Source organism: Podospora pseudopauciseta, chromosome 1 (genome assembly GCF_035222475.1).
Source record: "Podospora pseudopauciseta strain CBS 411.78 chromosome 1, whole genome shotgun sequence".
Classification (NCBI taxonomy): Eukaryota; Fungi; Ascomycota; class Sordariomycetes; order Sordariales; family Podosporaceae; genus Podospora; species Podospora pseudopauciseta.
In genome coordinates this window covers 2,535,396-2,562,219 of record NC_085892.1, presented here as the reverse complement: position 1 = coordinate 2,562,219, position 26,824 = coordinate 2,535,396, and the positions used below count along the sequence as shown (strand labels likewise).

The following is a 26,824-nucleotide window of genomic DNA, read 5'->3' as shown; positions in this document are numbered from 1 at the left end:
TACTGGGGTACTTGCTCCATGCATTTTTAGCCCAAGAATTGAACTTCACCTTCCAATTGCTCCATCAACATCCAGTCAATTGTCCCCCACCACCATCGCCCAGTTGTCGCCAAAGTGAGCAAGTTCAGACGGTCTTGCACAGTCTTTGTAAAAAATTAGCGGCCAGTGTGATATTGGATGAGAAGGAGCACTTCAAGTCCCAATTGCTATCGGTAGTTCACACCTATTGTGGTGAATTTGATTGTTCCTTCCACGGATTTTGCCCTTCGCGCCTCTGAAGACCAGGGTGACTTGTCAACTACTGCTTCGCATCGCATCGAAGCACATCGCATCATCGCAACCAGCCTTTTTTCCCCTTCCTTCGCCGAGACAACATTGACGCCGAGACTTCCATTTCAGTTAGTCGTCGACTCTCTGCCAGTCAATTACTTATTTCCACCGAATTTTCAAAGCGACTCTTTTCACTCCAGGCTTTGCGCATCCTCTGATCGCAAAGATGTCAAACAGACAGCCCTCTCGTGTCGTCTTCGTGGGCAACATCCCATATGGCAAGTCCTCGAGATCATATTACGTCTTTTCAAAGTCGATTGCTAACAAACCGTTATCTGCAGGACTCACCGAGGAGCAAATCACTGAAATCTTCAGTGGTGCTGGTCGCGTCCTGAACTTTCGCCTCGTCTATGATCGAGAGACTGGTCGCCCCAAGGGCTTTGGTTTCGCTGAGTTCCCTGACCACGGTAAGTAGTCTCTTCAATGCTGACATGACATCAGCCTGTGGCGTGGAAATGTCGCAGAGCCGCATACTCAAAGTTACTTTTGCTGACCTTTTATTCCTTTAGACTCTGCTTCTTCAGCCGTCCGAAACTTGAATGATTATGAGATTATGGGACGGAAGTTGCGTGTCGACTTTAGCAATGAAACGGTCAGCGACGAAGATGGTCGTGACCGTGACGCTGCTGTAAGTCTCGCTATTTCTTTATCCGAGATTCATCCAAACTAATACTTTCCAGGGCCCTTCTGCTGCCGGTTACTCGGCGCCGTCGAACGGTAACAACGTTGCCGCGCCGGTCGTCCCCGCGGGCGGTTCGTCGCTCCCCCCTTTGCCCCAGGGCAAAGATCTCCCTCCTGGTGTGAGCTGCACCGATGCCATATCGCAAACGCTTCGCACCCTGCCCCCGGCGCAGCTGCTGGACATCATCCAGCAGATGAAGACGCTGGCGACCAACGACCCTGCGCGCTGCGCCGAGCTGTTGAACCAAGCTCCCCAGCTTGGTTATGCTGTTTTCCAGGCCCTGTTGATCATGGGCTTGGTGTCACCGGACGCCATCAACTCCGTCCTCGACACCGGTGCGAGCGTTGCCCCGCCTCCTGCGGCTGTCCCCGCCAACTATGGCGGCTACCCTGTCCCTGCGGCGACCAGCACTCCAGTCGGTGGTTATGCCGCCCCTCCCGTCGCTGCCCCGGTTGTTCCGGTCCCTGGTGCCGCGCCTCCTCCTGTCGCTGCCCCCCCTCCTGCTCAGGACCCTGAGGCCCTGATGCGTGCTGTCATGGAGCTACCTCAAGAGACGATTGACATGCTTCCCGAAGCTGAGAAGCAGCAGATTTTGGCCTTGAGAGCTCAATTCTCCCTGCAAGGTCACCGCTAGAAGCAGAGGCACGACAACAAGCCCGGGGACGATTGTGCATCAATTGGCAGTTGCGAGGAGGCAGTTACGGCGGGTAATGACGACAACTATACCGGGAGTGATCAAGTCACCAAACTTACAGCCGAGCTAATCCTAAATATCGGTAAAGTTGGTGAGTCTCAGCCTGCGGGTGGTTTTGATAACTCTAAGCTTCCGAATTTTGACATTCATGGCAAGCTGAAGGGCGGTATCAACCGCAAGTTTAAAAACAACGACCACGATTTTGACACAGCGAATATACGCAAATCAACGACTGTGGACAACGGTAGCGACTTGGGCTCTCACGACTTTTACTCCCCCACTGGGGGTAGTGTTATTTCGGAGGAGGACGTGGACGATCTCATTCTTGAAATTACGCCACCTGCTGCCCCCGTGGCTTTGAACACCTTTATCCCCGGACACAACTTGCTGCGTTCGACACCGAACAACTCGAAGTCTCCCAGTATCAATGAGAAGCCTTCTGACTATCAAGACTAAGACAGCTTCGACGCTGAAGTTTATGGCGACTCTGAGCCTAGAGTTGACGGTGTCTTCAAGTCTAAGGACGCTTAGGTCTTTTCACTGATACAGCATTGATACCTCTGGAGCGCTTCACAAATGATATCTGGACTGGCTTTTCTTTCCTTTTCTTTCTGCCTTTTTCATTGGAGTTTTCGGCTCTTACGGCATTTGACTTTTTTCGATCTCATCTTACGACTGGCATACCAAGGCGTTGGGAGAAATCGCATCAAGAGGTCTGGGAATACTTATTAGAGGGCGGTGGAGGGATTGTGGAGAGGGATAGCGGCTCGTTTGCTTTTGTTATCTGGGATTTCAGGGGATTATAGCGAGACCGCACAATTAAGACCTTTTTACTTTGGCTTGCTTTGACATGCATCTGTTTTGTGTAACTATTTTATATCATTCCTTTGACACGCACTCAAATCATCCACTATACTATCCAACCAGCACCTAGGCAACAACCTCACTAATCTTGTACTCGACAATAACGGGCTTGCCCTCTTCCAAGATGAACCTCCCAGACCCAACATATACCTTGTTCGCCAGCTCGGCCAACTCGGGGACACCACCGGTCTGGAAGACGGGGTGGATGAAGGCCTCGCCAAAGTCGGTGGTTGCGGCGGAGGGGTCGCCCTTGAGGACCTTGCCGGCGGCGCCGAGGAGGGAGACGGTGCCGGTGTAGTTGAAGCGGATGGTGGCGCCGGTGGAGGCGTCCTTGGCTACGGACTGGACCTCGAGCTTGACGGTCTTGCCGTCGGGTTGGGTGGTGATGTAGTCTGCGCCGTGGAGGATGGGGGCGTTGAGCTTGAGGGGGTAGGAGGGTTCGGAGATTAGGGAGCCGAGGGAGGGGACGAAGGGGACGTGGAGGAGATGGGGGGAGATGGCGGTGGGGGGTTCTATGGCGATCTGGAGAGGGTTAGTTGAGGTTTGAGAGGGAAGGGGAGGGGGGGGGGAAGGGGTGGTGTATATGTGGTGGTAGGGGGAATGTTGATACGGCGTAAGGGGGGGTGTTTTATTGCTGGCGAGGGATGAGGGGACCTTACTCTGGCCGTGAAGGCGGGGATGAGTTTGGGGAAGCCAGACATGACGTCGGTGAGGGAGGGGTAGCTATTGTAAAGATAGAGCCTTGAAGGGTGCCTTGAGGGGATTTGGGAGTAGTTAGAAACACAGCTGTTAGATGAGTTAGAGAGATGATGAGAGACTATCAGCAGTATATAGGTATGTTATGTCACAGAGGCAAAGGTACATCGGAAAGTTCAGGATGTCATGATGGGGGATGTCGTGCTATTTAGCGCAGCCCCTCCTCTCACTCCATAATATGGTGGGATTAATCATCCAATCCGATCTGGTCTGTTGAAATGCTACCTGTACCTGTTGAGTAACAAGGTCCGGATCAATATGTTCTCCACCAGCACAGTCCACACTCGTTTATATGGAAGTCTGATTTGTCGTGAAGCATGTGCTTTGCGGGACACAGCACAAGGACGCATCGGAAGATATGGATGCGGGGTGGGAGAGCGGTCCAATTGGAGGCTTCAATCGGGTTGAATGCTGTTTCTAAACGGCAAGCCTGAGAGCTTCGGCTTTGAAGCGGGGTTCGCTGATGGTTTACTGGGAGAATATAGGTAGCTTGGAGGGGCATTTGTTAAGCCGCTACGAATAGAGTAGGGTAGGTGCCTTGACTTTGCGACTTGATATTTAGAGTCGGAGTTCATCGAAAGTTTACAAAATGGCTTTCGAACCTTGCGGAACCGATTCATGTGGGCCTTTTGTATGTAACTCTGATAAATTCGTTGCCCAAACTGCCGGATCCCCAGGGACGGACCCCTGACATCGGCGCGCGGCGGCCGCTAATCCCGATGTGGATTGTCATGTTTGGAGGAGGCTTTCATGGGTGTTTCTGAAGCTGACTGCTAGCTAGTTTATATGATGCTGCGGTAGCTGAAGGTAGAGTAGAGTCTCAGGGTTACAAATCAATGCCAGGCCCTATGATGACTCTTTATATAGATGTCATCTATTTTCTTTTCAGTTGCTGGTCTTGAATGGAACAGCAGAACTAGAAGAGCCTTACACTCAGCTTCATTTCAACGATGGCAAAACAAGCAAACATGCACATAATGTATCTAAAACATCTTAGAATACCGAGAGGCTCTCGACAATATTACACCTTAACTGAAGGTTGGCAGTAGATGGGGTTATCCTGCTCGGCTGTGGGCTTGATACCCGAAGCTTGAGATACCCCGGCAAGTTTGAAAACTAAATAATGTCCCGTGATATATTTTTCAAACACCGCGAGTATTGATAAACTTCAGGGACGCAAGTGGTGAGGCTCACTGGTAGATGAGTCCATGAATGGTCATGGTTGCTTCGTCTAAGGGGAGTTCCAGGGTTGGTGGGTCGCTAGAATGGCATGTATGGTCTGTGCACCTGCCTCAGGTAGCCAAGAAATCGCGTCTTTCAGCAGGAGCGCTGCTGCGCGTCTCTTCTCTCAAGAATGGAAGATGTGTGTGACCATCTCATCATAAACTCGGCATCTGGTGGGCATCACAGCGCCCGGTGGATTCGACTCTTGGCCGGGTCTCCGTTAACTGGCACGTTTTCCCTTTGGTTCTTTGATTTCGTGAAAGCGGCAGGTGATTCTTTCATTCTCTGACAAACAGACGGGGCCCTCCCTTTACGCCAAGAGAGCAACAGCAACTCATCAACAACTCGGCATCGTCACACCAAGAGATCCCCAACGCGGGATTACGGGGCATTGTGAATGGTACAACTATAGGGAAGCGAGAAGCAGCCGGGACACGAGCGATGGTCTCGTCCGGGAGAATTGTGGTGGATTTGACGGCGGATTCGACCTCAGCTAGTGAAGATGGGGGGAGTGAAGGTGGCGATGGTGTGGCCGACGAAACTGGTGTCAGGACAACGACCTTGAACCACCCTCACAACGGCGACCGGCTGCGATCACAACTAGCTTCACAACCCTATGTGTCTGAGCGGCCCCATCACCATGCGCGGAACTCGGCTCCGCAACATGGGAAAGCTAGTAGAGGGCCTAGTCCCTCCTCTTTATCTGATGCTACAGCCACATCCGCGCCTGCGAGTAGAAGGCGGACTCCCAATGGGTCACCAGTGGCTAAGAGCAAGTCAGGGCTGGATGGAACACCATCAAAGTCAATAATGCGATTTTCAACACGGGACGAGATTCGGGATTCACAGTCGCCAACTCTCAAAAATACGGCCCAGCACCCGACCCCGCAGTCGCAAACTTCACTTTCGCTCCAACTCTCAGAGTTCAGAGGCCACGAGACGCCGAAATCAATGACGCCACAAAAGGTCGACGATTGGACAGTAGACTCCATTGCCGACATCCTCAGGTCCTTTGTGAATGAGGTCAGTGAGGATCATGCGCATCTCGTTCATTTTCTGCTTGATGAAGACGAGAGAAATGCGCCCAAGCCTCAACACATTAGCTCTGTGGATGCGTTCGCCGATATGAAACCTCTCACGGTTGACCATGATGAATCGGCTGGGAATGAAATAGAGACTATGACTCTCAAATTCAAGGTTAGTTCTGATAACCCTCTTTGCCGAGCATCTCTCTAACCCCCGAAAAGCAACATAGTGGCGAGCAAGGGAAAGCCATAAGAGCACACGGGAAACATATCGATTTCCCTGTTGTGTGCATCGCCTCAGACAGGCAAAGTGTTCCACGATACAGGTTTCATCATGTTGAAATTCGCAAAAATATTCTTGCGCCAAATTCCATGCTAAACTTTGTGCCACATCTTCGTGATGTTGACCCGAACTCGGCTGAGGAAAAGAGGTACGCCGAGTGGCTCAATGAACTGGAGACTCTTGATAAGTTGTCTGGCTTCAAAGCCCTTGGTCGGGTACAGAGGCTGGCCAAGAGAGCGCAGAATGAATACGCAGCTATCTTATCAACCTACCTGGAGCCGTGGTTGGAGAGGCTGGCCATTGACGGCTGCACCAAAACCACTCTCATCCGCTACATGGCAAGCCAGCCAGAGAGTGATGATGCCATCACCCCGCAACAGAGGAGCCACCTTCTTGACACATACAACGAAGGTGCTGGGTCACCCCGTGGTTCTAGAGCAGCCAAGCTCTTCACTGAAGCTTTTGACAAAGTCTTTGGTGACCCCAAGAACCAGAGACCCATCACCCTCAGTGATGTCTTGAAGCTAGACAAGGCCGTGGAGCCTATCTTGGACAACAGGAAGACCAAGAATACGCCGAGTGCCCAAAGGCATCAGAATAGAGAGCTGACGCAAAAGGTTGTGGAATCTCTGGGGAGCTACTCGGCGTTGGGCTGTCTGATCTGTTTCAGTCATGACTGTGAGCACGGTGAAATCGATGGAGATAATCAGAAGCGGTGCTTGTCTCTCGATGAAATCGGCGGTGTTGCATCTGCTCTGCGGGCTAAGTGGATGGCACAACTTCAAGACCACTCAAGCAAACAATCAAGCCTTGTCTTGAAATCAAATCCCCAACCTTGCCGGAATTCCTGCTATCGCACTCACGATACCGGGAAACCAGGTTATGTGGAAAAGCCATGGTCTGGAAACGAGGTCACGGTCCTTGAGCAGGTGTTTGCGACTCTGGGCTACAGCTCGTCCCTCATGCCGCAGTGTTTTGTTGCTGCTGTGCTGAACCGGCCCTGTTGGGATGTACATCGCAAATTCAGGGAGCTCAGCCTGGCACTTCCTGCTGTCCCCGAGGCTTTTGAGACCGTCAAGGGACCCAAGCCAGTTACGTGGTATGATCGGAGAAAGAAGCAGCTATTGAGTGGTTGGGAAGATGCAACTGTCACGCACGAGCATTCGCTACGGGAAATATGGACGCCCTGCCATCACGAGGGTGCGTGTACGGCTGCGAACGGCTGCCAATGTGCATCCAAGGGGAGACACCCCGTCCTCTGCGAGCGATTCTGCTTATGTACGGCAGAAACATGTGCCCTCAAGTTTACTGGGTGTGCCTGCCATTCGCTAGGCAAGACATGTATCCAACGCCAGAAAGAAGGGAAGCCGTGTATCTGTGTTCAACTCAACCGGGAATGCGACCCTGTCCTTTGCAAGGGATGTGGAGCGAAGGAGAGAGCTGATCCTGAGAACGCCTACGATGAACAGCTTCATTCGACGGGGTGTCAGAATGTACCCATGCAACGCGGCGCCACCAAGGCGGTCGTGATAGGTTCCTCCCAGCTGGAGGGCTGTGGATATGGTCTCTTTGCTGCGGAGGATATAGCGCAGGACGAGTTTATCATTGAGTACACTGGCGAACTTATTAGCCACGACGAGGGCGTTCGCCGCGAGAATCGCCGCGGTGACGTGTTTGACGAGGAAAACAAGATTTCATATCTTTTCACGCTTCTTGAGCAGGAGGGCATATGGGTGGACGCGGCCATTTATGGGAACCTCAGCCGGTACATCAACCATGCCAACGACACCTGCAACATCACCCCAAAAATCATGTATGTCAACCATGAGTTCCGCATCAAGTTCTCGGCACTTCGTGACATCAAGGCCGGGGAGGAGTTATTCTTTAACTACGGTGACAACTTCCCTAACTTGACCAAGAAGCTCGTAGAGTCACGAGAGAGCGGTGGGAAGGAAAAGGGCAGCGGGAATGGCGCGCCGAAGCGCAAAGGAGGCGCTCAACGTGCTGCCCCCCGCAAAACCACATCCAAGTCGAGCCGGCATTTGGACTATCGAGGCAGTGACGATGAGTTGTTCTTTGACGAGTTACGCCGCCGGCAAGATGATGAAGATGGCGTGGACTATGGGGAGACCCCTAACAAGAAGCAACGTGGTAAACGAGGCGGAGCAAGGCCTGGTGCTGGTCGTAAGAAAAAACAAGCACAGCCGGCTGAGGAAACCGGCGAATACCAACACGCCACCGAGATTAGTGATAGTCAAGGCGAGAGCGGGGCCCTAGAAGAAACTCCTTCACGACGGCGCATCTCCAAACATCCATATGCCAGCACGGCATTTGGCGCCAATGGCGCAGTTAGCGGCCCTGGTCAGGAACCCGTGAAGAAAATCTCTAAGAGAGGGGGCGCACGACCTGGCGCAGGGCGCAAACCAAAGCATCGACCTGGCACCGCTAAGACTACCAGCAGCAGCAAGATTGGAAAGACGAGTCCCGGCAGCAGCACTACTAGTCCTAGCAACAGCAGCGAGAAATCCATCAACAACATCGGAAGGCATGGCACCGACTCCGAAGATCACCCACTCGCCTACCGCAACCGGTTTTCTCGCCCCGGGCCCTCAACGCTCTCAAACTCCATCTCTACCACAGCGGCGGGTAAGAAGCGCAAGGCCTCCGACTTCGAGGAGGAGGCTCAGAGCCCGTCAGGTGACGGTGACCACCACCGCGATTTTGAGTCACATGTTCAGTCCAACAGAAACAACAGTGCGGGGCTGTATAGACAGAGCATCTTTCAACCGATCGACTCTTCTACCTCCTCCCACTCTGACCAGTCGGTGGTGAATGGGAGAGGTGGGGGGAGATACAACGATGACGACAACGAAGGGGACGAGGACGATGATGACGACGACGACAGCGTCCGTGGGTCGAGAAAGAGGCAAAAGCCCTGGAGATACAGGGATGAGAAGGAGTAGGAATTTTTCTCTTTCCCGGAATCGAGGCCGAGGGTGACTAGGGGGCCGAGGCTGATGATGAAGGCGTGAGGCTGCGTGGTAAAGTCATTTGTTGCAAGTTTACTTGGAGAATCATCATGGCTCGATGAGAGGATAATTAGCACTGTACGGGGGGAAAGGAGCTTGACGGAATTGCTTGACACTAAGGGATTCGCGGTTGATATTGGGGTGGGTGGAGAGGTGATGCATTCAACAAAGCAAGGTGGTGAAGGGGGGGTATAGGAAGGGTGGGTGGGCCAAATAGGATGGTTGTGTAAAGGCTGTATTGTATCAACATGGGACCAGGTATCAAGGTAGCGGAATAGTGACTTAGAGAATTAGTGGGTTAGAGAGCTGAGTAGGCAACATTGCTTTATTTTATTTATTGGACTGATTTTCATGCCGTAGTTGAGTCTGGGTAAATTGCTTTGTCTACACATCGACATGCCTCACACTTGACCCAGGCTTTACCAGATACCATATAACATCTGAACAACCACGACAGGTGCGATGCTAAATCTTACATGAACCCTCCCATTGCAGAGATATCCTTAATGGGTACAGCCTCGCACACGATGTTAGACAGCGTCCGTGTTCCTTCTTCGGCCGCGTAATACTCAGAGTCCAGTACTCCCCCAGTCCAATCTCAAGCCTCATCGTCACCTACCACCTCACTTCCACAAACCCATCCCTGCCCACAAGACAGACGTAAGCAACATCGACCCACCAAAAGGTCCCATCTTTTGCTGAGCCACATTCCTACCTGAAGCCCGGGCTCACATGCAAGCCCAGACCTTGCCCAGCACCCAACCCCGTGTTTCATGTATCTGGGGACCTTTCCCACTGGACCCTCCAGCCCAAGCCCACACACACCTAACCTTCTGGGCAAGCCCAACCTGGCCCAACACCAGGCGAGCTGAGTGAAATGTGCGGTGGAATTGCGCGTACCACAGTGGAGGGAAACTCCTAGGATGAGCAGAATCAATTCTCACCAGGCGATCATAGTGAGATTATCTCAAGCATACCCCGTAGCAAAATGTATTCACAAAGTTTAGAAATATGAAGCCACGAGGCAGGAACATATCAAAGTTGGGTTATGAAACAATGACCGTCCTAAATTTTTCCTCTACCATAGATCACCACGATGATCAAAAACCAAGATACAAAAAAGTGTAAAAGGAATTTACCCAATACTTCGAATAGCTGGGGTATCATATCAATCATAAACCCACCCGACTCTACCCCCGAGCCCTCCCTTCCTTTAACCCGCCCAATAAACCCATGATGATGAGCCAAAGCACAACCATCCCGAAAAACGCCCAATTAATGCTTGCTCATCAGGTAAACAATAGACACAAAAAAGAAAATCTCCCATAAATCCCCTTAAACCCTGCTATGAGAATACGGCTCATACGCACCGCCCGTCTGCCTTCCATACCCCCCATTCCCAGCGGTAGCCGCAGGCCACTGCTGCTGGTAACCCTGATACCCCTGCGGCTGATCCAACCTCTGGTACGGCCCGGTACCCATAAGCTTCTCCCCCTCATCACTGCTCCTGTTCCTCTTGTGACCACTCCTCTTCTCGGGCGCACAGCAGCAAATGGTAAACACCCAGAACAGCGCCGCCGCAAGAGCGAACGCAGCAGCGATCCACACCGCGGCCAGGAACCTCGTGTTAAAGTCGGCGCGAACACCATAGATCTTAGCCGAGCCCTCTACCGCTCCGACGACCACGACAGCGGTGGCAGTTGCAAGCGCGGCACTGGCGCAGACGGCAACGGCGGCGAAAGCGGCGAGCAGCCAGGTGATGCAACTAAATGCCCTGGAACAGTTGGCAAACAGGCCAAAGAAGAGAGCCACGCCAAGGGCGACGTAGGAGATGATAAAGACGACTTGGGTCCATTTGGAGACGGTGGAGAAGGCCTTGACCGCGTCGGTGATTTCCTTGGGGAGGGTGACGTTTTGACCAGTGAGGGTCAACATGGAGTTGAGGTCGCCAGTGGTGGTGTTCAGGACGTTAGTGGCCCAGTCAAAGGCGGGCCTGGTGCACTCTCTTGAGCCATTCTGAGGCGTGTAGCAGTAGCCCCAAAGCCCAACGTCGTAGAGGTCATAGAGAGAAAGATCGGCGGCGGTGATGTTGGTGGTTTGGGTGTCCTGGCGGGTGTTGAGGGCGTCGTTTACGGCGTCGTTGAAGACCGTCTCGACGTCCTTGCCGCCGGTGGCTTTGGAGATGAGGTTGGCGGCTGTGAGGGGGTCGATGGAGAGGTTGGTTGTGTTTACTTGAAACATGTACAACGACTTATCGGCTACGCCCGCGAGGCCGGCAACGAGGAGGGATATGAGGGAGGCGAGGGTTAGTAAAAAGGGGAGGGCGACGCAGACGACGCGCCCAAAGTTGGCCATTTTGACTGATGTTGTGGTGCTGTCCTCTCGAGAAAGGGTTGTTTGCAGATATAACGAGGGGTTGGGTTGGGCGGTTTTGGGTTTTGGCAGCGGCGAGGTGGGGTGAGGTCGACGTTAGCCTGAAGGTTTCGTTAACGATAGTCGATAGCGAGATGGTCCTCTGATATCCTTATTGAAGATGGTGGAGGGGAAAAATGAGTGAAAAATTCACACAGAATGTAGATGCAGAATGACGGAGTAGTAGAAGGTTAGGAAGAGGGGTGGTCGCAAGATAAATAAAAGGGAAGGGTCAACCCACGGATGCAAGACAACTCGCCCTGCTTATGACCTGGTAGGGTTGCTAGCAACAGGAATGGCAGGCTAGCAAAAGGCTGTGCCAATGGGCCGGGTGGCGCAGTCTCCGCCTCCATGCGGGTGACGAAATGGCCCACTGTTTTGTCCTCGTCTGCGGGAATCTTTCAGCCCTTGGACCCCTCAAAGAAGCTCTTTTCCCAGGCCTCCCAGCAGCCAAGGCCCCAAGAGCAGCACCCGGGAAATCCTGAGCTGCGCATTGCTCACCCTTCAAGGGACGAAACACAGATCTGATAAAGTCCGATCCTCACTTTCGCAGAGGCTCCCACATTCGCTTGGTATGGGATTTGCAGATCTCTAGAAAAAGAAGTGTGGCGCTCCTCTTGCATCCCGGAAATAGGAAGTTCCATCTAGAGCACCCCGAGCCTTGTAGTTCTTCACTCAACTTGATACCCAATGGCCAGTAAACCGGCCGCCTCAAACTGTTTGTTTGTCCCGGTCAGCCAGTAGTTCCAGCCCAGCTGCGGCCGTGAAAGTGAAAATGTTTTGACCGGAAACGGTAGCCACCTCGACATGAGTACAGCCGGACGGGAGTGCTCCCGTTGGTCTGGATGGTCAACATGATGGCCTTTCAAACTCTTTACCAGATTGACATTTGAACCACAAAATCAAGGCAACAGCTTCGGGGGGACGATTCATGGCATGTAGATCTTCAGGGACCTTTGTCTGTAGGTTCGTCTCATTGGCAATTGGACTCGGGGTCTACCCCGCAATGAGGTTAAACGACGCGTGGACGTAACGGCGACAGTTGCCGTATTCGGTTGCAATTGTCCAAAGGCCTGAAGTGACCTTGATGGTTTGCAACTACGGTATCGGTTCTGATGGCATCAGCGCAATTGGAGCAGGTGGGCGATCTGATGGCTGACGCCAGCTGAAGGCGGAGCTTGTTAGTGGATATAGTCGTTAGCAGAAAACTCTAAACTTGCATGCACCCAGTTCAGCCTCAACCATGGGATAAAAGCTGATCCGCTCCCAGCCTCGTGATGATGGACGATTCAGACAACGCTCCATCTCGAGTTTTCATACCCATGATCTCCAAAACAGTCACCGGATTGCACTCTCTCCTGAGTACATTGCCACACTGGGCTGTACGAATAGTGTATGGACCTGTGGTGTTGACGATATCTTGGTGGCTGGTGACCGAAGTGGGATGCGCAACACTGCCGAAAACGTGCGAAAACGGTGGTGGCTGGTGGCTGGGCAGCAAGCTAAATTTGGAACAAGTACGGAGTCGTTCCCACCCTGACGGAACAGACAACGGGGAGGCATGGGCTAGTTTTTCGGGTCTGGCCCGATGACGACCGAGTGCCAAGAGATGACAAACCAAGCAGGCGAGCGGTGAGTTTGGTGGCAGCAGAGTTCAGATCGGAGGACAAGCCGGTCTGGCAGGGTGGGACCAAGACCGGCCGGCTGTTTCGATGGTGGCATCGAAAATCCCGGGTCCGGATCGGGTCCGGCCGTTGACAACTTGGCATACCGAGTTTTGTCTTTCACCACCTACTGACCAGGTGATGTTCATTCTCTGGCACAAACTGTCAGAACCTCTTCAAGCATTCATGCCCAGCAGGCAGAGATGCTCGTTTTGCCTCACTGAGGTCCCCGAGAACGAAATGCTTACTGCCACGATGACGGCTTCTTCAACATTGCCAATGCGCTGGTCACTTTCACATCAAGTCTTCCCCGGAATGCAGAGGCATGTCTCTCCCCCACGCATCGCATCCACCAGCGGCAGCTTGACGGGAATCTAGGGTCAGAAGGCCATGCATCTCAAGATGGGGGACAGTGGCCGAATCATGGCCTGTGCCCATAAAAACTCTGTCTTGTCGAGTGACAGATATGTGCGCCAGCTGCAGTACACCGCTTCCCAACAACAGGACAGCCATGGGGAAAAACACGGTCAGGTGGTTGAACAGATGCAATGGGCTGGGAAAGCAAGCTGAAACCAGTTCCTGACTGGCGGATCCAAAGATATCAACCCCGGCCCAGAGAGGCCCGCAATTGGGCACACATCTCGACGTCTCATCAAGCGGAAGGAGTTGCATCGCACAGCATCCGCTGAGCGTCGTCCCGCCCGTGCCTTGCTCAAGATCATCGCCCGTCCATCTCGAGGTGAGGGTGTGCCCCCCGTCTATCCCCCACACTGCACGTATTGTGACATAGAAGATGTTTAGAGTTCTTCCAACCTTCTTGGCAGAAACAATGGGGTGAGACGGTGTCGGGCTGTGTCTCTCCTGATGGAGGGACAGGTGATACCCAAGAAAAAGCTGGTAGCTAAGAGAAATAGGGGGCTGTTCCCCTGGATGCCCAGATGCCGAGCCCCCCTCAGTCTTGGATGCAGGTCTTGTCTTTCTGGCATTCTTGATTGCGACAGCTTTGCTGGCTGGGCGGCAGGATATCGATACGTAAGGAAGCCGTTTTGGTGTGTCTGATATCAAGTTGTACGCGGAGGGTAGGGATGGAAACTGGAAGCAGCATTGTCAGAGATGCACCAGTGCGGGGCAGCATCTTGTGTCCAGAACCTGATAGCCAAAGGTTGCCTTGATGTGTGCCCCACACTGAGAAAGGCACGTGCCTGTTCGCGGTGCCTCGCCCACTGCCTTCTGAGCACCTTCAGCACAGTACAGAAGCTTTCCGACATCTTCGCACGACGTTTGACCTGCAATTGCCATTCGTGATCCTGTTGTACTGCTCTTTCCCATCCCCTGCCTAGGGCCCAAGTCAGTCGTGTTTGGATCCAGCAACCTGGAGGTCGGAGCGACCCAGACGCCCAATTGACTCTGCGGCAGACCACCGTGTCAAAGCGCCAATCTTTCACTCGACAGCCGCATCGTCATCAATCAAGCAGCCTTCCCCCATTCCCGCCGCCCACTTCATCTGTTCCCGTGAAAACCTTCTCCTACTTACGCACACGGTTCGCTCCGCCAAACGCCTTTTGCGCTCTCTCATCCCTACCGAGTGAGCGTGTGATGTGTACTGACCCCCGTGGCAAGCCCATCAACCCATCAACGCAGCAGTGGCAAGCCTCGCTCCACCGGCAACATCGGTCTATCGTGCCAGAGCAGCACATCCTTTTAACCTACGAGCACGTCACACTAAACCACTCTACCGCCCGCTCTCTTCACTAGCAAGCCCGCCCTTCTCCTTGAAGCGAAATATCCAAGTCCCTAGTCGGTTGGACTGTGCCTGGCCCCGTTCTCACACCTCCCATCCTTGGCGGCCTAGTTTTTTCCTGGTCGCTCCGTCTCGGTTGCCCTCTTATCGGCCGTAGGTTCTTTCATTTTTTCCACAAACGAGAACTTAAACCTTCCCCCGTCTATATCCCCACAATTCCTTTTTTTTCCCTTCATCCAGCTCACCCAAGAATTGGCTCGCGTCTCTTCTTGGGAATATTATCGCTGCTGCTGCTGGTCGTGTGCTGCGCGGACAAGGCTGACATCATAGCAATACCTCGAAAGACCATTTTCACCTCCACTCACCCCGGATTCGACGTGCTACCGACCGGACCATCCGTCATCCGTTATCCGTCGGCCTTTGTCCGACCCCGATAGATCCGACACCGCTGACTGACCGGAGTCTCCGCCGTGCCTCGACCACCGTCCCCGCTCTTACCAACACCTTTCCACTGTCTTCCCTTGGTATCGTTGAAAACGGAGAGCTCATCGGGACGTCGGTCAACCACCGCCACCCAACTGCTTTCCTGTCTCGACAGACTCTACCACCCTCCCTAGAACCAAGGGGCACAACAAGAATTACAAATCGCTTCTAGACGGGTGCCAGCGGTAGGCTGTGTAGGTCTTGGCCAAAGAGCGACCTGCCCGGAACCACGCGCGTGTGCACGCCGTCCAGGCCCTATCTCAAGAGCTATAATTCTCTGACATTGAGAAATCATGGGCAACCAATCCTCCAAGGAGTCCGGATCGTCGGCCAAGGGTGCCGCTAATGGCGACCGGACCGGCCCCGAGGGCTTCCAGTCGTATCCTTCGTTCAGCAGGTCCGACACCAGAGAGTCATCTAGGTCTTTTCGCTCCCTGCGCTCCAAGATCCCAGGGTCCAACAGGACAGACAGTCCTAGGAGCTCGGCACTCATTGTGAACGGTGATGCGAACGAAAAGGCGGATGTTACAGGTGGCAGGAGCGCAAGATCGTCCCAGTCACGCGTCTTACGTGCCGATTCTATCCCGTCCCCCAGCTCACCGTCATCGGTCGATACTGCCGTGCCGACTTCTCCCGTGGCTGATGACCTTCCGCCGCCCTCGCCGATACAATCCGCGTCCATGAAGGCGGGATACCACGATGTCTCGGCTGCGCAGGCCAGCGGGGAGGTGGACCACGTTTCGGACCAACCGCCCTCGGGTGCCGGCAGTTCAGCCCTTCCTGCACAACCGGCGGGCCAGTCCATCCTGGTGAAGCGCGATGACGCTGTCAATTTGGTTAACAACTCACCCAATGAGTCTGGAAAGGAAGATGCTGGAGTCACCATGAGTGAGATCAAGGATATTGACCTGGATGATTTCATCAAGCGCCTTCTCGATGCCGCCTACGCCGGCAAAGTCACAAAAGGAGTGTGTCTCAAGAATGCCGAAATCACGGCGATCTGCCATCGGGCTCGGGAAGTTTTCCTTTCCCAGCCCGCCCTTCTCGAGCTGGACGCGCCCGTCAAGATAGTAGGAGACGTGCACGGCCAGTATACCGACCTGATTCGGATGTTCGAGATGTGCGGGTTTCCCCCAAACTCCAACTACCTGTTCTTGGGCGACTACGTGGATCGTGGCAAGCAGTCTCTGGAGACCATCCTGCTTTTGCTCTGCTACAAGCTCAAGTATCCCGAGAACTTCTTCTTGCTGCGTGGAAATCACGAATGCGCCAATGTCACGCGCGTATACGGATTCTACGATGAGTGCAAACGGAGATGCAACGTGAAGATTTGGAAGACATTCGTCGACACGTTCAACACGCTTCCCATTGCGGCTATCGTCGCTGCCAAGATCTTCTGTGTCCACGGAGGACTTTCGCCGGCTCTCAGCCACATGGACGATATCAGGAACATTGCTAGGCCTACCGATGTCCCTGACTACGGCTTGCTCAACGACCTTTTGTGGTCTGATCCGGCAGACATGGAGTCAGACTGGGAGTCAAACGAACGCGGTGTCAGTTACTGCTTCGGGAAAAAGGTCATCGTTGACTTTTTGGCCGCCAATGACTTTGATCTTGTTTGTCGCGCCCACATGGTTGTTGAAGACGGCTACGAATTCTTTACGGATCGTGTTCTCGTCACAGTCTTCAGCGCTCCCAACGTGAGTTGTTTTTTTAGCTCGACAACTTTTTGGTTTACATACTAATACTAACTGATACTCTTCTAGTACTGTGGCGAATTTGACAACTGGGGTGCCGTTATGTCGGTATCAACCGAACTTCTTTGCAGCTTTGAGCTCCTCAAACCTCTTGACTCTAATGCACTCAAGAATCATATTAAGAAGGGGCGGAACAAGCGCAACCAAATCCTTAACAGCCCGGTATATATACCTGTCCTTCAAGTGCTTGATTGGAGCAAAGCTAACAAACCTTGCAGCCTGCGAGTGTGTATCCTCAGAGCGTCTGAGGCGTCAAGGAGATTGCGTGAACATGGCACATGTATAACCAACAATTAATGGAGCTATTTTGCTCATCACAGGAGAACCGATACGCTCTCGCATAATACAGATCACATGCACATGGTCGATTCGCGGATCTTTTCGCAACAAGCATAGCGGGGCATCGAGGCACCGAAGCAGAAAATATGAGCACTCGACGAAGAGAGTGATGCGATAGCTAGGGCAACAGCAACTATGAGGATGGCGATAGTCAAGCGAGTAACAGATACGGTCATCTGGCGGCAATCAACGACAACGAGGGCTGGTCAATATGTTGGGATTCTGGAACGTATCTCGATATAGAGACACAGCAGGGGGCGTCACAGATGGACGAACACCTCACACTTGGTCAACGAGACCCTTATTCTCACAACCGCCGACGTTTCCACAATGTGGCGCGTTTTGCTTTGGCTTGTCTTTTTCCATCGATAAGCAACGACACAACCAACGAGGTCAGGCGAGGGACACATTACCGCTGCTGGGCACAAGGGGTGCCATAGAAGGAACCAGAGGCAGTTCAGGGGGCAATTTGGGAAAATGGAGGGTGCTTTGTTTTTGCTGGCTGGACAGCCGCTGATGCCTGGGAGCAGGCGACTTTTGAGGCTTGGGTTTGGCTTTGGCGGAGATGGTAATGATGTGTGTCGTGGGTTTTTGTGGGCGTGTTTTCGGCATGTGTTGTTAGTCTGTGTGTGCGTGTGCGCGCGCGTGCAACACAGGGAATAACTTGCTGGCTATCGAGCGCGTTGTTTTGTTCTATTTCTCTTCGACTACTTTCTTTTTACCTCTTTAATTTTCTTGATGAACAACCAAAAAAAAAAATTTCGACTCCCCTCTGAATACGTTTAACGGTTTATTTCTGTCTGTGTGTCAGGGGATTCGATGTGCTTTTATGTGGGTGTTTTGACGTTGGTCGGTGGAGATCATTACGTCTAGTAGAGGGGTGATGTGAAAGTCTATTGAATACAATATGTTGGCGATGAGCCAATGGCTTGGCTGAGGTGTTACTTGCGATGATAACTCGCTCATGTGATGAGTCTTCTGGCAAGCGTTGAAGGGAAGTTTTTCTACCAGGTGGTTTAGGTAAGTATGGTAGAGAATCGAGAGACATTTAAATGTTTGCTCACTCCTCTTCACCTAGGCCAAGATCATCCCTTAAACACCTGTTGCTAACTTTGGCAGCTTTGACGTGGCTGACACATGTAATCTAGTAGGATAGAATACGCCTACCTTCGGTCGGTTTAAGAGCATCAAATAAAAACGCTACAACAACCGCACGATAATTAGGCTCCCAGTCTACTATGTCCAGGCTCCATGCAAGAAGAAAGAAATACCTGAAGCCAGAAAATGATAATATATGCACACTTTTATATTGTTACAAATGATATACATTATCTCGCTGTCTCTACCCACCCAGCATGTCATAGAGCAACATCCTTGGGGTACTTCTCATTTTACTCACCCTTCCCCCTCCCTAGTGTACTCTCCCCCTCAATCTAACCCACCATATATCTTCGATTCTTTCTAAAAATGCAAAAAAAAAACGCCAAACATGCTTATTTAACCCCCCCTTCCTTCCGGCCGACCTAACCATCATTCCAGTATCCTTGAAGAAACCCCATGAAACCAACAAGAAAAATAGTGATGCTAATAGAAACAGGGAAAAAAAGTGGAGAGTTCACACACCCAGCTCATATTACAAAGAAGAAGTAATGGATGAGTAGTCGGAGCCGCTCAAGCGGGTGGTTCAAGCAGCAGCACCTGGTTCCTCCCCACCGCCAACGTCCTTCAACATCCTTCTCTCATTCACCCCCCTAAACACCCTCTTACCCACCTCATAACTGCTGATCATGACCGCACATGCCGGCGCCACCTTCAGCGTGCGCGGTACACAACCCTTAAACAACCCTCCCATCCCCTCCGTCCGGAAGATGTGCCACAGCAGTCTCCCCATCGATTGTTCTTCTGGTGCCACTACCGCATTGCCCACCGCCGACTTGGCTAATGTCCCCGAGTCCCTGAATACTTGTGTTCTTGTCTTGCCTACATCAAAAGGCATCGTCGCCACTGATGCAAACGCACCCGAGGCGGCGCCGGCAACAAAACTATCCGTGAAAGTATCCGCGTGGTTCTCCCTGCTTTGGCTTCTTCTCCTTGCGCGAGCCTTGGAGCTTCTCTGCGCGTCACGATCGAGGTCCATTTCCAGAGTTGTCGACCTCCCGCGCTCACGGGCATCGGTGAGTTTCCCGCGAATGGTTTCGTATCCCCACCAGTACATACCCGAGAAGGGGACATCCCGCCACAGCGTGAGTGTCAACCCGCGCCAGAGAGAGCGGTACCCGTGGGTGTTGACCATATCCTTGACTCCGCGGAGGGTTTCGGCAAGGTGCTCAGAGGAACTACCGCCTTGCGCGGCTTGCATCCGAGTGCGAAACAGCTCGATGGGGGAAACGACGGCGGCCGCAACCATGCGTGCTGTAATTCCTGCTACCAAGGGGGCCATGTCATCGCGGACGCTGGTGCGCTGTATTGGGGAGGCGGGGTTAAGACGGAGCCAGTCGTAGCCGGTTAGATAGATGATATTGGCAGGGACGGCCATAACGAGGGTCGGGGAGAGACCGCGCCATAAGGTGGTGATACCTTCATTGCGAGCGATCTTGCGGAGACCGTCAAAGGTGGAGTTAAAGGTTCGTTGCTGGGTGTGCTCGACGGCGCAGTCGATTACTGTGGCACCGGCTCCGTGAACCCGAGGACCGACGACGCAGATTTCGGAGTTATTGTTTGCGAAGAAGACTTCGCGGCAGCAGGCTGTCACGCCTAGGCTGGATGGTCGAAAGGGCGTGGGGCTCGAGAGTGAGAGCTTGGAAAAGTCGGCGGTTAGGGGTTGTGGTGGCGGCTTAGAAAGGCCTTGAGCTTGCCATCGTACTCGCACTACATCGAGAGGTGTTACTGTTGAAGTATCAGCATCAGTGGCGCTCATCACAAGTGTATGGGTGAGGAGACATACCTAACAAACCAGTGATCAAGCTACCCGATGTGGCCGAGAGCATCTTCTGTACGGTCGTGATCTCGACCGGATCAGTTGAAGTACCAACTACGACCGATGGCGAGGCATGGCCGGCCATCCTATTGTGGTTCTGTCGGAAGTCGGGAGTTTGCGCCTCGCTAGAAAGCATCCCCATATGTCTGTCTGTGTGATGCCTGTCGCCGGCAACGTCTGGAATCCCTCTCTCAGGGCGGACTGCCGGAGATGTGTTCCTCCCCCTCGCGATCCTATCCAGTCCACACCTACGCAAGTGTGGAGCACGAACCGTTACAACGGGACACCTCTTTGTCCTGCAGCTATGGTGCTGCGCGCGGGTGTGACGGATATCGGGGATTCTTTGCGCAGGGAAAATGGATGTGTAAAATTGACGTTCTATTTTTTTTCCCGTCTCAAAAATAAAGAGGTATCTGCAGGGCGCAATGACAAGCAAAAGTTAAAAATCCGAACCGGAGGTCTTCTCCTCAATTGGTATCCGAAGGGGCAAAAACGACGCAGAAAAATTGGTCCTCTTCCTTTCGGCGTCATTGACGGCAAACACTCACTCACACGGAAGATTCTCGACCAGCCGAACCGACAACGGAGTCTGTCCCTTGCGGCTGGCGGGAAAAAACTGTGGGTCACCAAAGACCCGCTTTTTGCCGAGAGGAAACCTTAAAGCCGAGACCTCCACCTTGCAACTGCTCCGTGATGTCATTGAGATCTTATCTTATCTGCTGCCAAGGGTCTAGGCTTAATCACCGATAAGATGTATCTGATAGGTGACATCAACTGCCGGACCGTTCATGTAAGTCTAAACAACATGGATGAGTAACGAGATGGCATAATCCCGCACCCTGTTGATCCCCCGCCGGGAAAGCTGCTCTGGTGTTTATTACACGCAGATATTATGATTTTGAATCATCAGAAAGCCACGCGTCGCGGTAGTTGTTCGATATTGAAGATGTTTGCCGGCATCCGAAGACAGAGTGTGCGCCAATTGAAAACAATAAATACATTGGCGTTGAAATGATACACATAAATACTAGATACAGCCGGAAAGTATCGTAACGGAGAACAAACTTTATTCATGAGCTACCTAGGTAAGACATGGAATCGCGAAAACGACAGGCTTTTCCCTCCATTTTCTTCGCCATCTTATGCGGACAATACTGGAAAAAACATGCTACAGTAAACTCAAGCTCGCAAGCAAGGAAATCCATTTTATGTGCCCCTTATGGCGCTCTCAAAAAATGCAAAACATACCGACTAACCCTCTAGTGCAACTTCTCCTTGAGGTAGACAACAGCAGCATAACCCGCGCAGCAACCGGTGCTCATACTATGTTGGCACCATGGGCATTTCACTGCGGTGGTAATCGCTCCCGATATCCCCAGGTTTCTGTCCTCGACCACCGCGTCCGGTTTCGCCATGCATTCGTAGATTTTGGATGGCATGTCGTGGTAAAACTTGCAGCTGCAGCACTCGACAAACATTTTGGCTATGGGAGCCATCCGTGACTCTGTGACGGTACTCGGCGTGCGACTGGAGGTGCCGGGTTTCAGTTGCATGTGTCTCGGCAGTGCGGACAGGGTGGGAGGCTGGCCTGGCGATGTCGGTGCAGACAATGATATCTCTGAGTGCTTTGGTGGCTTCAGGATAGATACCGGTCCAGGTTTAGAAGCACCACCTGAATTTTGTGCGCCCGGGGAAGTAAGCGGCGATGGAGTATGCGGTCTCAGCGCTGAGATAGGCGCAGGAGACAGAATTGGAGCAGAGTGTGTTCGAGGTTGTGATGATGGTCTGGCGGCGCTATGATGTGTAAACCTGGTGCTTGGGTGAGGTGATGGCTCCACATGAGAGCTGGGACCAAAAACACTATCGTCCCCGGGGAAGTCCTCTGAGTAAGGGCTCGAGGGTATTTGAAACTCAGCAGCCATAACAGGCTTGCTTTTTCGGGTCCCTGATCTAGGGGGGAGAGGTGGGCTGGGTAAATCTGTCGACAAATACAAAGGATGTGGTTCGGCAGAGTGCTCGTTTCCGTGCCAGGCAGACTGGTTGTTGCTCCCATACTCCCGAGTCCTCAACTCCCTTTTTTGCTTTCGATTTGCGCCCTCACGCTTCAAAGGTCTGGTGGCAACATCTTCAACGGGACCATAGTGAGCTGGGGCAGTTTCTGTGTTTCTCTCAGTGTACGGAGATGTGTGACCTGAATCAGAAATGGAAAGATTCCGTTTCATGGATCGAGGCGGTATCGCAATAGCAGGTGCAACAGAGGATCCCGGCAACGGGGTAGGGTAGGTTGGTGAACCAGATGCGTCTGCTGATTGTAGTTTTCTTGCCAGGCCTAGTCGAGACTCCAAGCCCTCAGTCCTGTTCCTGAGTGGTAACTCAGCTGTATTGTTCGACGAGTTTGGCGAAGGTTCATCCGTGTCATCAAAAGTCGAGCGAGACGTCATGAAAGACTGTGCATCATTATCTTGATCGACTGGCATGGCCTCTCTGTTCCACCAGTCATCATCGCCACTTGAACTTAATCCAGAATTTTCTGGATTCCCAGGACGAGGCGTAGTCGATTTACTCGACCTTGCAGACTGTGTGTAGTCGGTCCCTTGGAAATTGGGATCTTTTTGAGTCAAAATGTTCTCCAATGCAGAATCACCCCCAGAAGACTGAGGCCTGGATGTGTCCGGGGTGATTGTTTGCGATACAAGAGAGGATCCGTCTTCGAAGGTGGAGCAAGTTGAAGTCGACGAGCCTTCGGAAGCGCGGCTTCCTGTTTGACTTGTAGTTCCGTTACTGGCCACAGAACCAGGTGCCCCGGGCTGAGATACAGAGGTCTGCTTCACATTAGCATGCCGAACCTTCAAATAAAGCTTTAGTTCTTGACGCCTTACTACTGATGTCAGGGTGGGTGGCTCATCCTGAACACTCGGACTGCCCACTTCCTGAGACATGGACACCTTTGACTGCTTACGGTCTCGAAATGAGAAATATGGCGGGCCTGCTATGTGTGTCGTTGCGCTTGTTTGGAGTTGAGGTCTTTTTCCAATGCTCAGTGCTGCCTTCGCCGCATCTTTGAGACTTCGGGATCTTTTACTCTGGCTAGCAGAGGTCATCGAGAAGCCCCCAGAACTTCCAGTGTTGTGAGATGTAGAGGGAGGAATGCGGGTCGCAGTTTCATGTGATTCTATGGGACTTGAGCCTGAGGCGAGGGGATGGTTTGCATTGCCAAAGTAGTCGGCCTCGATGCCTGACGGTTGGGTGTCTATCGTGTTGTCGCTCCGTGTCGCAGATGTGCCTCTTTTGCCAATGAGTTTCATGGCTGCCGCTTTGGCGTCTTGGGTGAATGAGGAGCGTCGCGAATGTCTATGGTTACTTGAGCTACTCCTTGATGAAGGTTGTGGCTTGGAGTTCGCCAACGCTTCCTCATCAGCCAGCCCTGCCGATGTCAGATTTATTTTATGCCCGTCGCGGCCTCTGGGCTGCGAAGCCGCCGTCTGAGGTAGGCTGTTGCTTCTCGTATGGGCGGACGGAGACATATGTCTTAGCATTGGCGTTCTAGAGGCTGAAGGCGGACACATATCTCTTGGAACCCGGCCATCCTGATGTAGTGAAAGTGACGATGGAATGGCTGCGACATTCGGAAGAGGCCCCTCCGAGATAGATCTTCGCAGTTCCAAGTGCGAATCGCCGGGAGTATTGTGTATGGCGGTTTGAGTGGCCGTCTTGGGCCGAACAGCATTGTCTCCGTTTACAATATCGCTGGAGGCGAGGAAGTGACGCCTGCTTGGTTGAAGATTATCGGTAGACGCCGCCTTTCCGCTGCCCTCAGGTCGTTGGACCGTTTGGAGATGCAGCAGTGAATGCTGTGTGATCAGAGACGGATCAGACATGGAGCGCTCTGGACTGATAAAGCCAGTTGTTCGTGCCCTGGTGTTCAGCGTACTGGCGGACGGCGGGAGTTTGCTGAGTCTTGCAGTGGTACGTTTCTTCGACGCCTTCGCTTCCTTCTCCGCTAACAGCTTTTCCTTTTTCCGGCGTTCGGCTTCGAGCTTCTTCTCCCTCTTCCGCTGGCCATAGTTCTCCCAGCTGGGAGATTGGCAGATTGACGACTGATCTGACATGGCTTCCTCGTCGTTGCCCGGAGACAGAAACTTGACCTGCTTGTGCGGAGATACAAGATTTGCCGTCGGTGTTTCTGATCCACTGTCTTCCTCGCCAGTGCCGGGGCACGGTGAGTGGCTTTCGGGGGATCGTGGGATAGTGATAGAAAGTGATTGTAGTGTAACACCCTTGGTTTCTGGGCTTAGCATCGGGGTACTGCGGTCCGTAGGCGGTGAGTCGAAGCGCGGGAGTTGGAGAGATGGGAGGCTTCCTTGGGAGGTAGCAGAATATGGCACGGAGGGAGGGTAGGTTTCTTGTAGCTGGTCCAGCTGTAGTCATACAAATGCAAAGTTAGAGACATGCTGCGCCATGAAACACCCAGCAATCAGGACGGTACAACACCGAACGGCAAGCAAGCGGGAAGGGGCAGGATAGCGGCGCACATACCTTGGACTTTTTCTCCAGATGGTTGAACGTGCCAGACTTGAGCAATTCCTCAGTCCGGCGCTCAACCTCCTCCAAAGCTGTCTTGGGGAGTGGCCCAGAGCCATAAGCAGAAAACAAGATGTCCATCACGGACCAGTAAAGCTGGAGTGATTCTACCAAAAGATGTCCAGGGTGGCCTGATACCCTCGAGGGAAAAAAGACACTGGATGTTCCCGGACGAGCACAAGGCGAGATATGTATATGTGTGGAAGCTGAGTGGGTTGCAACTTGCCGACGAGGTAAACGCCGGGTGATCGGCTTGAGGGTACAATACCGGATTCTAAACGGGCGTACGTACTATGACCTGTAGCGAGTGAAAAGACCTGAAAACGAGTGTCTTGAATTTTGCGCGCGTATCCGCTGCAGCTTTGGGTGAATGCAAGATGCTCTGGAGCGACGGGTAAAGTGACTTGTCTCTACGCAGTCTTCATCCGGTGGCAACGCTCGGGAGCAGTGGCTCATAGAGTCACACTCTCGAGTTTCCCACCTGCCCAAGAAGTGTTTGATTGTAGTGTATGTCCAACGGAAAGAAATTAAAAAGTTGTAAGCCTCCCGCTGTGGGTGGCATCTTGGGCTCGTCTCAAGACAAAGGCGAGCTGCGAGGGCCACCTCACCCACTCCGATGCAGGCAAGCGATGGCGGAAATAGAAAGACAAGCATGTCAGGTACGCTGCAGGAACAACACGAGGGTGATGTTGTGGACAGCAGGATGTTATTCACCGCTGAAAAGCTCCCGGCTGCCGAGAAGCTTCTTCGGGTTCGCGTACATGGCACACAACGTCTTCTATTGAAGTGTTACACAAAGCGAAAAAGCTGAGCTGTCGGGTGATGGTGACACAAGAAAACGAGGCATGATTTGAGAGGTGCGGAAACGATGATGACTAGGATTCAGAGTCTGGATGAATGAAGTAAGGTAGGCTGGGATTGATTTGGTTGGGCTTGAGTACAGAGAACACCTAAACTTGAAGACACTATATGCCGCCATAGACTGCTTGCTTGTATCTAATATCTAACAAGATATGTCGTTGCGAAGTGAGGTAGAAGAGGACTGCATGACTGGTTACCAGCCCAGTGGCTTCTCAGCGGACCGCCCCAGAACGCCACAGGGGGTAAAGTGGAGATCTTTAGCACCTAAGCTTCCTCGCCCAGCCTTGGCCTCTTTGCTTCCCAAGGACAAGCTTTCTTCGCCATTCGCTTCTCACATCAACTTCGAGATTCATTTCAATGTCCGGATTTCATTGGGCCCGATACCCGGTTTGCTTGCAGCCATCAGCAACTAGATGTACTCCCTATACCACGCCAAGGACCTCTTCCACAAAGACTCATGATTAACTTAGCCTTGAATGCTGGTTCTAGAAAACCCCAAATGCGGCTATAGGCAATTAGTTCACCCGATGGTATGTGTGAGACAAGGCACGACAACTGCTCGTTCAACTCCCCAAGCGCCGGCCGATGCGCAAAAACCTCCCGGTAGACCAATGATTGTGACCTCTTTCCGATATTGAAGCTAACCTCACGAGCAGGAAGCGCTACTACAGCGGGATCATGACGATGAGTTGGTTGCCCGTCTCGGAGCCACACAGTCTTCTCTGGACAGTAAGAAAACGACGCTTCGTCGGTCCCGTCTCGCCAACCTGGCTTGACACTCACCAGATCGGACTGTATATGGCGTCATTCTGGCGCTGTTCACCATAGTATCCGATCGATCTCTCCGTCAGCCGCCCACCTAGACTCACAACCTCAGCTTTTGAGTAAGAAAGTACAACCCCACAACGACGATCATCTGCATTGCGCGATGGGTGCAGGCGGCCCTGTTATTGAGACCCACACATCCTGCATTCATACTGCTTCCGGAAGTTTTCCAAACATTTGCCTATTGCCTCGTCGCCTTTCTTTCGGACCGCTCCTGGGCACTCACGCCGAGCCTGGGCAGGATGCTTGGTTTTGAGCCTCGTTTTCCAGGGCCTGCCAACCGCCGATGGCACTCAA

General features: G+C 52.7%; 10 protein-coding genes across 10 annotated transcripts; 6 read left to right on the top strand and 4 right to left on the bottom strand.

Annotated features, from left to right (window-relative positions):
- Positions 1–21: 21 nt before the first annotated feature.
- On the top strand, positions 22–2,162 carry QC763_106970 (uncharacterized protein; the record flags this gene model as incomplete). Its single annotated transcript, XM_062907280.1, has 4 exons — positions 22–737; positions 840–958; positions 1,011–1,635; positions 1,711–2,162. Exons 1-4 carry the CDS (start codon positions 497–499, stop codon positions 2,160–2,162), a joined length of 1,437 nt encoding a protein of 478 aa, XP_062770209.1. The 5' UTR covers positions 22–496.
- A 414-nt stretch (positions 2,163–2,576) lies between these two features.
- On the bottom strand, positions 2,577–3,874 carry QC763_106968 (uncharacterized protein). The gene is made up of 2 exons (XM_062907279.1): positions 3,230–3,874; positions 2,577–3,092 (listed from the first exon to the last, which is right to left on the bottom strand). Exons 1-2 carry the CDS (start codon positions 3,269–3,271, stop codon positions 2,637–2,639), a joined length of 498 nt encoding a protein of 165 aa, XP_062770208.1. The 5' UTR covers positions 3,272–3,874; the 3' UTR covers positions 2,577–2,636.
- Positions 3,875–4,636: 762 nt separating this feature from the next.
- Positions 4,637–9,195, top strand: PaKMT6 (H3K27me3 methyltransferase). Its single transcript, XM_062907274.1, has 2 exons — positions 4,637–5,747; positions 5,798–9,195. The coding sequence occupies exons 1-2, from the start codon at positions 4,992–4,994 to the stop codon at positions 8,819–8,821; spliced, it is 3,780 nt and encodes a 1,259-aa protein (XP_062770207.1). The 5' UTR covers positions 4,637–4,991; the 3' UTR covers positions 8,822–9,195.
- A 1,027-nt stretch (positions 9,196–10,222) lies between these two features.
- QC763_106930 (uncharacterized protein) lies at positions 10,223–11,242 on the bottom strand (the record flags this gene model as incomplete). The annotated part of the gene is made up of 1 exon (XM_062907273.1): positions 10,223–11,242. The coding sequence occupies one exon, from the start codon at positions 11,240–11,242 to the stop codon at positions 10,223–10,225; it is 1,020 nt and encodes a 339-aa protein (XP_062770206.1).
- Positions 11,243–13,365: 2,123 nt separating this feature from the next.
- On the top strand, positions 13,366–13,801 carry QC763_0008400 (uncharacterized protein; the record flags this gene model as incomplete). The annotated part of the gene is made up of 3 exons (XM_062905173.1): positions 13,366–13,494; positions 13,540–13,702; positions 13,788–13,801. 3 exons carry the CDS (start codon positions 13,366–13,368, stop codon positions 13,799–13,801), a joined length of 306 nt encoding a protein of 101 aa, XP_062770205.1.
- Positions 13,802–14,559: 758 nt separating this feature from the next.
- On the top strand, positions 14,560–15,141 carry QC763_0008390 (uncharacterized protein; the record flags this gene model as incomplete). The annotated part of the gene is made up of 2 exons (XM_062905171.1): positions 14,560–14,679; positions 15,049–15,141. 2 exons carry the CDS (start codon positions 14,560–14,562, stop codon positions 15,139–15,141), a joined length of 213 nt encoding a protein of 70 aa, XP_062770204.1.
- A 339-nt stretch (positions 15,142–15,480) lies between these two features.
- pzh1 (serine/threonine protein phosphatase Pzh1) lies at positions 15,481–18,244 on the top strand (the record flags this gene model as incomplete). Its single annotated transcript, XM_062907272.1, has 3 exons — positions 15,481–16,887; positions 16,954–17,106; positions 17,163–18,244. 3 exons carry the CDS (start codon positions 15,481–15,483, stop codon positions 17,190–17,192), a joined length of 1,590 nt encoding a protein of 529 aa, XP_062770203.1. The 3' UTR covers positions 17,193–18,244.
- A 311-nt stretch (positions 18,245–18,555) lies between these two features.
- Positions 18,556–20,789, bottom strand: MTM1 (Carrier protein, mitochondrial). The gene is made up of 2 exons (XM_062907271.1): positions 20,228–20,789; positions 18,556–20,169 (listed from the first exon to the last, which is right to left on the bottom strand). The coding sequence occupies exons 1-2, from the start codon at positions 20,400–20,402 to the stop codon at positions 18,968–18,970; spliced, it is 1,377 nt and encodes a 458-aa protein (XP_062770202.1). The 5' UTR covers positions 20,403–20,789; the 3' UTR covers positions 18,556–18,967.
- A 508-nt stretch (positions 20,790–21,297) lies between these two features.
- Positions 21,298–25,789, bottom strand: QC763_106900 (uncharacterized protein). The gene is made up of 3 exons (XM_062907270.1): positions 24,797–25,789; positions 23,140–24,678; positions 21,298–23,082 (listed from the first exon to the last, which is right to left on the bottom strand). Exons 1-3 carry the CDS (start codon positions 24,920–24,922, stop codon positions 21,520–21,522), a joined length of 3,228 nt encoding a protein of 1,075 aa, XP_062770201.1. The 5' UTR covers positions 24,923–25,789; the 3' UTR covers positions 21,298–21,519.
- Positions 25,790–25,830: 41 nt separating this feature from the next.
- QC763_106895 (uncharacterized protein) lies at positions 25,831–26,530 on the top strand (the record flags this gene model as incomplete). The annotated part of the gene is made up of 2 exons (XM_062907269.1): positions 25,831–26,305; positions 26,359–26,530. Exons 1-2 carry the CDS (start codon positions 26,235–26,237, stop codon positions 26,528–26,530), a joined length of 243 nt encoding a protein of 80 aa, XP_062770200.1. The 5' UTR covers positions 25,831–26,234.
- Positions 26,531–26,824: the final 294 nt, after the last annotated feature.